Below are 14,225 nucleotides of genomic sequence, written 5' to 3'. Positions count from 1 at the left end.
CAAATATATTGTTCATATTTATTGGTCTGATTGGAACACAATTGTAAACTTAGTTTACAATTTTTATACTTTCAGATTAATATAATAGGGTATCTTAAAATTGGACAACTCGGTTAATGCAGAAAATGGCCCACACTTATCACCACGCCTAAAGTCTTTGTGCTTTATGGTGTCTTAATCTTCACCCTAGTCTGTGATATTGGTGTCCCATTTTTCCTGCAACAATAATTTGCCCTTAAGAAACTCCAATCTCCACCACAAAACATATGCATCAATTGAACTGCCCATCTTAATTCTATACTATAATAAATGCCACACTGAGCAAACCCTGAACAGTTGATACTGCCTGATTTTGGATTCAAGCAAATGTTGTCATAGTTCTTGAAAAAACCCAAATATAAACACCTTAAAGAAATTAAAGAGAAAAAACACCACCCCCTTGGAATAATTTCCTCCAAACTCAATGCCTGCCTTTCATTTGTAGTATGGAACCATATTTTTTTCGGGGTTCGTAAACTCGGTAAATTGTAACAAAACCCTGCGATTGAAAGTTGGCCACGGGTTCGTTTTATCGAGAAAAAAAAGGGGGGGCTGAGCGGAACAAATTAAGATTATTCATGTCTGTTTAAGCTTCCCACTTAGAGAAACATCTCAATTGAATGTTATTTTGTAATGTTAATTCGATGTCAATGTCTACAAAACTGCTTTATTTATCGACTTTGTTTTTGAAGCGAGTAACAAACTGTCGGGCTTTATCTTTCGATGTTCTCTGGACATATCCTCATGATATAGATAAGCCATATTATACATTTAGGTATCGAATGGACTGCAAAGATTTGTTAAGATTGATTCTAATTGGTTTAAAAAGTCACGTGTGAAATCCTCAGAAGTGAAACTACATATTGATAGTTGTTAGATCTCATATGCAGTATAACGTAATCAGAGATCAACATTTCTATTAGATTGCAACATTTGAACATATATACGAGACAGGCTGCCAATAACAACATTTGAACATATATACGAGACAGGCTGCAGTTGGCCCCTTTTCAAAATGTGTACTAGTTCATTGAAAAATAAACTACATAAAATGTTTTTAATATTTCAATAACAGTCAGAACATAGACATGTGAATATATATTAATTTAATGTGTTGTAAATGTTTATTTTGTGAATTACAGTTAACGCTTAAAGAATTACGGACACATATAAATGTGGTCAATTGGTAAATGTCAATTACAAACAGCCAGAACGTATAAACATGACAACAGTCATAGCTTACACAAAGATGAAAACAGCAGTTTCAGAGGCATGACAACAGTCATAACTAAACAGTTTTGTAAACACTCACTGGTATAAACCTTGATAATCCAGTGTAAGCGTTCTTGGACTGTCGTGACATGGTTCATCGACTGTCGAGACATAAAAATTAATGATTGTGTAATATATATGTATGCTAACAGCAAGTTCTTACGTGTTCATATGAAAACAAACTGGTGATAAACCTAATTAATGTGGTGTAAGTGGTCAATGTTTTACTGAGTGCCAGAACTCACAAAGAGACATGTGTGAGGGTCTGAATTGGGGGGGGGGGGGTCTGTTATTATGTAAACATTTAATTTTCACCCCTTTTTTCTCTAATCTTCAAAAAATAAGTCTATTCTTTAAAAGTGATTTTTTACGCTGTATTCTCTAATTTTTCCCCAGTTTTGTTTAATCTTAGGCTTTAAAAGAAAAGAGTAAAAACATTCTTTTAAATGAATGAGAACGGTGATTTCCAAACAACAGCAAAATTTCGTTCATTTGTTTCTCAACAATGACGTGTTGACGTGTATTGTTCTGCATGATTTAAGTGCTAGTTCCTTAAAGTAACAAGTCCAAGTTCTCATCAGTTCTTTCCAGTGATTTTGGCTACATATAAGAAGATGTGGTGTAATTGCCAATGAAACAACTATTCAAAGAGACCAAATGACACAGAAATTAACAACTTTAGGTCACTGTACGGCATTCAACAATGAACAAAAGCCAACCGCATAGTCAGCTATAAACAGGGGCGGATTCAGATTTTTTGAAAGAGGGGCCGAAAAACAAATGTTTGCTGCCTAAATTACACAACACTGTATGGTGCATTGGCGGATCCATGTATTTGAATGGGGACATGTAGTTGGAACCACCACCTTTTTTGTCACGAATATTCTACTGACAGCTAGAACTCACCATAGAATCACGTGGACACATGCTGGTGATATACCTACTTAATGTGTTGTAATTGTTCAAAGTTTGTATTTTATTTTCCTAAAAAATCTAATATGAATTACCACTTGACGTCTATTCGTTGTTGACAATTTTATTCATGGCATTCTTCTTGTGCATACATGTGAAAATCAGCGAAGTTGTGTCCCTTTTCTAATCAGTGAATTTTCTAGCAAAAAAAACCCAACTGTTAAAAATTAATAATATTTAAATTACTATCATAAAAATAATTCAAATTAAGGAGCAATTCAGTTGGTAAACAAACAATAAAAGTGTAATAACAAATATTTTAAAAACTGCAAGTCAAACCAATAATTGGTTTTATAAAATTTCTACAGCTAGGTGCAATTTCTTTATGTTATATGTTAAAAATAAAAATTAAAAATGTTTTATATCTTAAAAATAGTTGGAACTTCTACAAATACATGATACGAAATAGTAAACATGTATACAGTCCAGGGGTACGAAATGGTAAATTGATGAATTTGGTTGATATGGTACGAAATGGTTGGTGTTGTTTTTTTTATCATGGTTACGATATGGTTAATCTTAGATACGAAATGGAACTTCGAATTTGGGGTACAAAATGGCAGAGGTACGAAATATCCAAGGTACGAAACCACTTGCTACCGGTAGTGCTCCTGCCAGAGGCGGACCTTACCGTTTAGGTAATGGACATGTACAAAGAATGATAACGTACGTTGGTCTCATTCCCTCGACTTATATTGGCCCTGTATAAGTAAAATCGCAAAAATAACTAGACCAAGTAAGTTTACTGTTATAAACTGGAGTGAACAAATGTAATACATCAGGGACATATAATACATGTATTGTATGATATGTCTCTGATTACATGTAAAACACTTAAAATTACCCGAAAACTAAGAAACTAGTATCCACTTGTACAGACGCCGGGAGACGGCCACAGACCACATTTAATTCCTCTATCATAGATATAGGAAGATCAGTTCTTTATTATGGCAAGCCGTTTTGGAATTTATTCCCTATTTATAAATATTAAAAAATCATTTATTAATACTAAATATTATTTTTTAATATTAATAAATCGAATATTTAATATTAATAAATTTTGGCGAATAATTTGTCGTTACATAGATATAGGAAGATGTGGTGTGAGTGCCAATGAGACAACTCTCCATCCAAATAACAATTTAAAAAGTAAACCATTATAGGTTAAAGTACGGCCTTCAACACGGAGCCTTGGCTCACACCGAACAACAAGCTATAAAGGGCCCCAAAATTACAAGTGTAAAACCATTCAAACGGGAAAAACAACGGTCTAATACAGCTCATTTACTTATAACTAAGTTGAGCGGGTTTATTCTAGCATTTGTTGATAGAAGCGAAATGATCTGAACGGAAGTTCTAGTTATATTTTCTATATAAAGGGAGATACAACGTATGATGACATATTATTATATCCAATACTCCATTCACTAATGCTTACTAGTGTATACATGATATATAAATTTTTTTAATCGCTTATGTCGAATTGTCGACCCAAGTAAATAAATTGAACGAGAATTTAGTCAGTGGTACACTTGAATGTGACATTAATTATATTTTGATTTGTTCATGAACTTAAATATTGATATGAATAGATCTTTTCAAAGCTCTGATAGGGGCAATGCAGAATATTTAACCACAGTACTGTGGTATGTTTGCCAAATATCGGTCATTGTCAATTTGTTTTGTCCCTAAAACGCTTTTATTTTGGCAAGTTCAGAAACTATTAAAAGAAAATTAAATAAATCATTTAATATTTAATAGTTTATAATCATTAAATAGTTCAATCTTTCCTAAAATACTTGTCAGGGTCGATATAAGATGGTCCGAGTTAACTTAACATAGATTAGTCTCCAAAATTTCTACGGACCGACTTGTCTAATAATCATCATTAAAGCGTTTGACAGATAATGATTGATTTGCCTTATATTATAATTAAACGCTAAGGTTACACTGATGTTGATTTTTTAATATTAAAAAATCAGCGTATTATTTAATATTAAAAAATCATTTGTTAATATTAAAAAATCAGACTGAATATTTAATATTAAAAAATGATTTTTTAATATTAATAAATGAATTTTTAATATTAAATATTCATTTATTAATATTAAAAAATCAGTGTATTATTTAATATTCAAAATTCGATTTATTAATATTAAAAAATCATTTTTTAATATTAAAAAATCATTTATAAATATTAATAAATCATTTTTTAATATTAATAAATAAGGAATAAATTCCACAACGACTTGCCATACTTTATAACCTTTTGTATCACTAAAACAATTGCACCATGCACTTTTGTCAAATTTTTTGTGTGTGTAATGTATTGTCCTAGTCCAAATATATATCCAAAATTCAGAAAGATTGAAGCAATCACTTTTACAAATTTAGCCAATACACATCCATACCCCTATCAGAGACATATAATACAATGTATTGTATTATATGTCTCTGCCCCTATTGACAAGTCAAGAGATGTTCTGAAAACTGTAAATATCACTTTTTTGCACTTGGCCTAATCACTCATTCCATATCAAAATCAGTTAAAATACAACATCCAAAAATTTATTTGACCTCTCTTCTTTCATTTCCACTTAAACAGATTTTAGGAATGAGAGAGGAAAGGAAAGAAAAAAAATTAAGGAAAAATACACTCTAATTAAAAGGAACTATATTCGAGCGGGGTCATTAATTGTGGTCTTGGGCTAGACTTACATTTACTTTTTTGAGATCTTAGATACATTTGTACATGTATAGGTTATGTCTTGCATTCCTAATGATTGCAAAATTTATTATGAGACTACATCCATCAACGTTCAGATGAAGTAGATGTATATCATTATGTAGGCAATTTTATGAACTTCAACAATGAGAAACCCCTTAACTCGTCAGGTCCATTATATGAAAACACCATGTACACAGCACCACAAATAGGGTCTCTCTATATTCAGACACCGTCACACCCCAATAGTCCAACACCCCATTAGTTTCAACACCATTTGGTCCGACCACCCATTGAATACAGATGTATAATTTTGTAGGTAAAAGTACCACCTTTTAAATAAGATTAACATTTATCAACTTTCTTAAAACTCTTGTGAATAAAGAAAATGTGAGGTGCACACATTAATGAATTTACACTGTAAAAAAAATGGGTCCGGAATTTTAAAGGAAAGTAGTGATTTGGTCCAGCTGAAAAAGGTTGAAAATTAGCACTTCAGAAGCTGTCAAAAGATTTCTAAACGCCCTAAACATAAAATTGTCCATATTTTGAGTAAGAGATGATGAAGTTTCTATAATTTTGTCTCAAAAGTAGTTTAGTACAACACACTCATTGAGACAGTAAAAATTTCATTGTGAAAGCGCAGGTTGGATTTTTAAAAATTTTCACACAATTATGTTCTATAAGAAATGCACTACAAATTAATTGTGGTCTACATGGTCTAGGACCTAAGAATAATTCTTGTACATGTTGTACAAAGTATGGAATTAAATAACCCAAAATAAGCAGATGCATAAATGCAGAGAATGTCAAAATAAATAGTATGTTGTCAGGTGATGCAGGTTGTATGACTTTTGTGAAATTTTGGGGAAAGAATCAAAAGATGTATAAATGTCTTTATTTTATTATTTTGTTCCTTACAGGACCATACAAGATCATACACGCACATTAAAAAGGATGTATGAGGTACATGTAGCAGATGTCGTCACAATCAATGGCACACAACAGAGACACATAAGAACACAGACTGGTACACTTCAAAACTGTGATGTTTCTGGCAGAGAGTTTTGTAAAAATAGTCATTTGAAGAGACATGTGAAAACACATACTGGCAAAAAACTTCATAAATGTGTTGTTTGTCCTAAAGAATTTGGCCAGAGTAGTGACTTGAAAAGACACGTGAAAACACATACTGGCAAAAAACTTCTTAAATGTGTTGTTTGTCCTAGAGAATTTGGCCAGAGTAGTGACTTGAAAAGACACGTGAAAACACATACTGGCAAAACACCTCATAAATGTGTTGTTTGTCCTAGAGAATTTGGCCAGAGTAGTGACTTGAAAAGACACGTGAAAACACATACTGGCAAAAAACTTCATAAATGTGTTGTTTGTCCTAGAGAATTTGGCCAGAGTAGTGACTTGAAGAGACACGTAAAAACACATACTGGAGATAAACCTTACATCTGCGATGTATGTGGAAAAGGGTTTAGTCAGTCTGGTAGTTTACAGATTCACATGAGAATACATACAGGTGAAAAACCTTATGACTGTGATGTATGTGGTAAAGGATTTAGTCGTCCTAGTAATTTACAAAGCCACATAAGAATACACACAGGTGAGAAACCTCAACATGTTCATGATTGCGATGTATGTGGTAAAGGGTTTAGTCAGCCTCGTTATTTACAGATTCACATGAGAACACATACAGGAGATAAACCTCATGAATGTGATGTATGTGGTAAAGGGTTTAGTCAGTCTGGTAGTTTACAGATTCACATGAGAATACATACAGGTGAAAAACCTTATGACTGTGATGTATGTGGTAAACGGTTTAGTCTGCCCGGTTATTTAAAAATTCACATGAGAACACATACAGGTGATAAACCTCATGAATGTGATGTATGCGGTAAAAAGTTTAGTCAACCTAGTAATTTACAAATCCATACAAGAACACATACAGGTTATAAACCTCACGACTGTATTAAATGTATGTGGTAAAAAGTTTGGTCATCATAGTACTTTAAAGAGACACATGAGAACACATACATGAACATGTGATAAACTTCATGACTGATTTATGTGGTAAAGGGTTTAAACATCCTATTAGTTTACAACATTACTTTACAAAATGCTTTAGAGAACATACAGGGGAGAAATCTTATGTCTGTGATATGTGGTAAAGGGTTAAATCACCTTGGTAGTTTGAAAAGACACACAAGAATACATACATAACATAATGAGGATAAAGCAAATACAGGCTCGCATGAGAACGCATGTAACTACACAGGCTATAAACCTTATGACTGCGGTGTATATGGTAAAGGGTTTAGTCAACAAAGTAATTTAAAGATTTACATGAGAATGCATACAGTTCATAAACCTTATGACTGTGATGTATGTGGTAAAGGGTTTAGTCAGTCTGGTAGTTTAAAGACTCACATGAGAACACATACAGGTGATAAACCTTATGACTGTGGTGTATCTGGTAAAGGGTTAAATCACCTTGGTAGTTGAAGAGACACACTAGAATACATACTGAGGATAAAGCAGATTAAACAGGATAAGCTCACAATGAGCATGATGAGATTTATGGGATTGAGGTTCAGTGTTAGTGATATTTACATAAACAATCAAGAACTTATTCTAGTCAAATTAAGGCAAATCTAATTTTATAATTAATTGAAGTTAATACTGAATACCGACTTGCAGCAAACACATTTTTTTGACAAACATCATATATAATGTATCGTGTGTATATACCGTGTATTACGTATTAAAAGTTGTTTTCAGAAGAACACATGAAGAAACGCGCTAAAAAGACATAATTATATACTTGACATGCTGGAAATAACTATTAAACCTTATTATATATATGTGAGGTGTTTAGAAGAAGGTTATATAAAAACGGAAACTGACAGACGCATACAAACATATACCTATGTGAGGTTTAAATATCATGGGCCAAACATTATTTGAAAGTGATGACTCATAGAGATATATAAGAACACATAGAGATGTATAAGCACATAGAGATGTATAAGAACACATAGAGATAATGTGATTTCTGTGGTGGATGAATTCTATTGAATCCAACCCTATAAATGGGCTCAGGAGATTTACATGTATAAATATTTTATAATCATGATAATGCAAAGGTTAAAGTTGAATTGTATTTACATATTGTTTACCAAATGAATGTTAAATATTCTTTGTTTAAGGTCGATCACATCCATGAAAGTTCATATATGAATGTTTCGATATTAAAACATTAATTATGATATGACAATGTCATGAATGTATGATAGTTCATCCGGGTATTAAACTATGTTAAAACATTAATTGTGACATGACATGAATGTTTGTGAGATAAAAATAAAAAGAAGAAAATGTGGTATGATTGCAAATGCAACTACTCTCCGATAGGCAAAAGAGACCAAATGACACAGAAATAAAATATCATAGACTAGTCATCGTACAATCTTCAAGCATGAGCAAAACCCATACAGCATAGTCAGCTATAAAAGGCCATAAAACATGTAAAATGGCATATAATAATATATAAAAAAAAATATTATTAAAGGTCTTAATATTAATTTAAACTTGCATTTTGAAATTTAGTATTTTTTTGTGTTTTGGTTTATTTTTTTCAAGTATTATAACCAACAGGTCAATTATAATTGGTGTTTTGAGTGATTGTAGCGTATTCAACCAAGAAGTTCTAACCAGTATCACATGACCTTGACCTTATTTTCATGCTTTATTGAACTGTTAAATTTAAAGTTTTTGTCTACTTGTCGAGCCTGCGACTTTTGTCGCAGAAAGCTCGACATAGGGATAGTGATCCGTCGGCGGCGGCTACGGTGAAGGCGGCAGGGTTAGCTTACTTTTTAAAAGCTTTTGTATTTTAGAAGGTGGAAGACCTGGATGCTTCATACTTTGTATATGGATGCCTCATGTTACGAAGTTTCTGTCAGTCACATGTACAATGTCCTTGACCTCATTTTCATGGTTCAGTGACTACTTGAAAAAAAGTTAAGATTTTTTGCAATGTTTAATTCCCGAATAAATAGGCTATTATTATAAGTAATAAGATAACTATATTTGGTATGTGCGTTCCTAACAAGGTCAGTTTTCACTTGACCTCGACCTCATTTCACGGATCAGTGAACAAGGTTATGTTTTGATGGTCAAGTCCATATTCCAGATACTATGAGCAATAGGTCGAGTAAATTCGGTGTGTGGAAGGACTGTAAGGTGAACATGTCCAACTGGCAGGTGTCATCTGACCTTGACCTCATTTTCATTGTTCAGTGGTTATAGTTAAGTTTTTGTGCTTTTATCTGTTTTTCTTATATATACTATATGCAATATGTCTCATATATTATGTGTATGGGAGTCAGGTGATAAATCTTATGACTGCGATGTATGTGGTAAAGGGTTTAGTCAACCTAGTCCTTTACAAAGTAATTCCAAAACACATACAGGGGAGAAACTTTATTGTGATGTATGTAATAAAGGGTTTAGTCACCTGGGTAATTTACAGACTCATAATAGAACACATATAGGGGATAAACCTTATGACTGTGATGTATGTGACAAACAGTTTAGTCAGCAAGGTAATTTAAAGAAACACATGAGAACACATACAGGTTATAAAGCATATCACAGTGAGCATGATGATATGTCTGTCGTTGCGGTTCAATGTGAATGATATTTACATAGACACACAAGAATAAATACTAGTCAAATCAAGGCAAGTTTAATTTCGTGCTAAATTTCATGAATTCAGACTTGCAGCGAACGCATACTGGAAATAACTATTAAACCTTATATATGTAATGTATTTAGAAAAGGGTTGTATGAAAATGAAAACAGTCCACGACAGACGCATAAAAACATATACTGTGAGGTTTAAATAATTGGGGAAACATTATTTGAAATGATGATTCATACAGAGATGTATAAGAACACATAAAAATAGTGATGTATAAGAACACGTAGAGATAGTGGTGTAAAAGAACACACTAAGATAGAGATGTATAAGAACACATACATAGAGATTAGAGATATATTAGAACACATACATAAAGATAGAGATATATAAGAACATACAGAGATAGTGATGTATAAGAACATATAGAGATAGAGATGTATAGGAACACATAGAGATAGAAATATATAAGAAAATATGCATAGAGGTCAAGACGTATACGAACATATAGAGATAGTGATGTAAAAGAACACATTAAGATAAAGATGTATAAGAACACATTCATAGAGATGAGAGATATATTAGAACACATACATAGAGATTAGAGATATGTGAGAACATATACATAGAGATAGAGATATAAAAGAACACATACATGACATAGAGATATTGATGTTTGTAGTGAATTTTTTTTTTAAATTTTTTTTTAACCCTTCAAAAGCATTCTAAATGATTTACATGTTTTATACATATTTGTAAGAGTTTAATTGTAATTTCATACATGACATATTGTTTACCAAATGAATGTTATTTTTTTGTTTAAGGATCTTTTTTATACAAGTTCATCTGTGAATTTATCTAAATTAAAACATGAATAGTGATATAACAATGTCATGAATGTTTGAGAGTTCATCATTATTGTAATATGACAATGACCATGATGACTTGTCGGGAATATATGCGAGATAAAAATAAAAAAGAAGGCTAGGTTAATAGGTCTTGGGTTTTTTAAGTACTATAATCAACAGTTCAACTATAATTGGTGTATTGAATGTTTGTAAAGCAAACAACCAAGTAGTTCTAACCAGTATCACATGACCTTGACCTTATTTTCATGTTTAATTGTTAAATTTTAAGTTTTTGTCTTCTTTTTAAGTACTTTTAGTATTATAGGTCAACTATATTTAATGTATAAGATGATTGTTAGGTATACGTATAGTTCTAGCCAGTATCATCTGACCTTGACCTCATTTCCAAGGTTTAATTATTGGTCAGTGTTAAGTTTGTATGTTCATAGTGTTTCGGTATGTTTTTTAAATTCTTGATGTAATGGTATTGTCTGACCGTGACCTTATTTTCAATGATACATTTTCGTACTTTTGTCAGTCTATGAGATACTATAAGCATTGAATGCTTGTGAGGTTAACATGTCTGTCTTGCCTGGGTCATTTGACCATGACCTAATCATCATAGAATATTGATAATGTTATGCGTATGTGATACTTGTGGTAAAGCTTTCATGTTGCAGACTTTCAATATGAATTTATTATTTCAGCATGTGTACTCTGTTATTGGTTGAAGAAGCCGGTATTCCCGGAATAAACCAAGTCAACAACTTTCGGCAGAAAAAAGACACACCTAGTCAATTAAGATTTAAGTCAAATGCATTTTGGATTTAAACTACCGGTGTTTTTAAAATAGGTGTGTAATTAAGAATTTAGGTTTTATAGAAAACTTTTAGTCACGTGAGAGTACACACAGCGATTGCACGTGTTGTGACGTCGACCGTCAGACATTACAGCGAAAAAAAAATATATAAAAGTTAACACACAGCCTCAACAATGAGCAAACCCCATTTAACCCATGCACACGGGAAAAAGGGTCCGATCTTTGACATACTTGTATAGAATATACCGTGGATAGTATTGTTTCTGAACGCTCAACCTTCCTGCTAACCCAGAGTAGCGGTGAAACAGCACATACTTGTGATAAACTTAATACATGTGGTATACATATTATCTACGGCTTCGAAGGTAGAGAGAGCTCTTTTCTTGGCTAAAATCTCATAATAAATGGGCCAACTACTGTAACAGCTTACAAAAGACCTTTGGCTGTAAATGTTGTGTAAATGTTGTGTAAATGTTCAATAAGTCAATAACAACATTTAAACATATATAAATGTTATGTGGAAATTCAATGGTTCAAGCAATTAAGTTTTATTCAAAGTCGGTATTTAATAAAATAAACTTGAGAATGGAAACGAGGAATGTGTGAAAGAGACAACCGGATCTAAGAATAGAACACAGACGATAGTCACCAATGGGTCTTCAGCAATGCCAGTGGCGTAGCTGGGTCATTTTTACGTGTACGCCCGAACCTTGGCGAGCGATATGAGGGGTACCAACCGCTCAATGTTAAAGCACCTGCTTGTAGTGGGTTGGAAAGGGACGAAGTCCCCCCCCCCCCCCCGGAGAGCTATCGAGAATGAGTTACCGTAATGATTCCTGTCAGTAAAATATCATTCATGGAAACATACTTTTGAATCTAAAAGGTTTGTTTGTTAACGTTGTAGTTAAATTTTCTTATGTGTTAACTTATTCATCGTGTTAAACTGGTAGCTAGCCTCATGGTCATTGGTTTTAGAGAAAACGTCCAAACCATGTAATCTTACTTTTAAATAAGTTTAAAGGGTGCCGTGAATGAGCAAACACTCGACAAAAGCACCTTTTAATGAACACTCAAACAAAATATTTCTCAGAGGTGTAATATAAAAAAAAAATCTAGAACACCTATGATTTCTTCCCACAAAAAGTGAATAAATTTCTCATTCCTTTAATCATGTTAAAGGGATTTAAAAAAAAAAACTAAAATTTTCTTTGATATTTTTTTCTTGATCTGGAATATTTCACCACAATCTATTAAGGTTTATAAATTGAGCATGTAAAACAACATAGTGCGTAAAGAAGAGTCCGGCTATCTGTCTATCGGAAAAGAACAGAAAAGTGAACGAAAACAAATGCTTTTTGAATTTTAGCTTTAGACAATTAGTCAACATTAGTCAAAACTCGGTGAAGGTTCTACAAGTAGGTTATGTACATGTAATAGAGAAATAACAAAATGAAAGCCCGAACTGCGACCACTTATTAAGTGCAGAAAGAAATACATTTTATCCTTAAAATGCCTGAATATTAAAGATAAAGTTGCATTATTATATTGCTCTGAATACTCTTTTGATCATAAACAGTTTCTGTCAAACTTTTGTAAAATTTCACGGAGGGTCTTTCAAAAGACTAAGACTATATCCATGCACATTTGGAACCTAAATATTGACGCCCCTTAATTGTCTCGCTTTTGGGACATAAATCACGGGCGCGACAAAAATACAAACAGCATATCGAATCTGAGCAGATAGTGAATTGCTTTAAACATGAATTACCAGGGGCGGATCCAGGATTTCCAGTTAGGGGGGGCGCAAATTAAATTATCGCCGAGCGGAGCGAGGCGAAAATTTTTTGGAAGTTTTTTTAGGTAAAATTATTGAAATATTCTTCTAAAGGGGTGAACTGTAGATATCTCGAACTATTGTCTGTTAACATTCGCGAGGAATTAAAGTTTCAAGCTGAAACCGCCTTAATCCACACCTGACAACAATCTACAGATAGACGGACGGACAGAAGGACGCAAAGTGAGACGAGACAGATCACAATTGCTCACCTGACTAATATATTTTTCAAACGAAAAGTTCTACTTTTACCAGCGATTTTTAATTGACCTTTCATGCTATCTGTTTTTTACTTTTTTGATTTTCGGAGGTCGTGCCAGACTTAACTGTGTTCGCCACAAACAACTAAAATCAGAATGAGATGCATTTACGCAGTTATATTTATTTTCTTGGGATCCCAAGCATACAGTTATACGGTACAAAATTCGGCTGAATATTTAGGATGCAAGTGAGAAATAAATATAGACACAGAGATACAAATTAATAAACTAACCTTTCGCTTGAAACCGTATTTCTATCTTTCATTACGGATATTATAAAAGAATCTCACCTGCCGACTGTTTGACCATGTCATGATGAAATTGTGAAAGTGAGTAAGGGATGTTTTGGAACTTCGATTATCAAACAAATTGTTTATAAAAACCGCAAATACAATGTAACATTTGTTTTTACTTTATTTGCTAAAAACCTATTTATTGTATTTGTCATCAAACGCAGCTCCGCGTTTGACACCTTCCTTTGAAATTATTTATAGGACTTTAATAAAGCGTAGGTCAGTTGATTAGTAATCACGTTGATTCTGTTAAACTGTTTAAACTGACTGTTTTATATACTTTGAATGTTAAAAAAGATTGAATGGTCTCTTCTGATACTTAAATATGTTGAAGTTAACCCATGCTTTGCAAATTTTAGGGGGGGCGCACGCCCGCCACGCCCCCGCCTAAATCCGCCCCTGATTACGTAGAATTCATAGTAGATTCAGACTTTTACAACAGGTTCGAACA

General features: G+C 32.9%; 1 protein-coding gene across 1 annotated transcript; it reads left to right on the top strand.

Moving 5' to 3' along the window:
* The first annotated feature begins 2,863 nt into the window (after positions 1–2,863).
* Positions 2,864–8,468, top strand: LOC134700868 (zinc finger protein 664-like). Its single transcript, XM_063562024.1, has 3 exons — positions 2,864–3,019; positions 5,932–6,995; positions 7,242–8,468. The coding sequence occupies exons 2-3, from the start codon at positions 5,966–5,968 to the stop codon at positions 7,520–7,522; spliced, it is 1,311 nt and encodes a 436-aa protein (XP_063418094.1). The 5' UTR covers positions 2,864–3,019; positions 5,932–5,965; the 3' UTR covers positions 7,523–8,468.
* Positions 8,469–14,225: the final 5,757 nt, after the last annotated feature.

This window comes from Mytilus trossulus, unplaced genomic scaffold (assembly GCF_036588685.1).
Source record: "Mytilus trossulus isolate FHL-02 unplaced genomic scaffold, PNRI_Mtr1.1.1.hap1 h1tg000187l__unscaffolded, whole genome shotgun sequence".
In the NCBI taxonomy this organism is placed as follows: domain Eukaryota; kingdom Metazoa; phylum Mollusca; class Bivalvia; order Mytilida; family Mytilidae; genus Mytilus; species Mytilus trossulus.
This window is presented reverse-complemented; position numbering and strand designations above follow the sequence as displayed.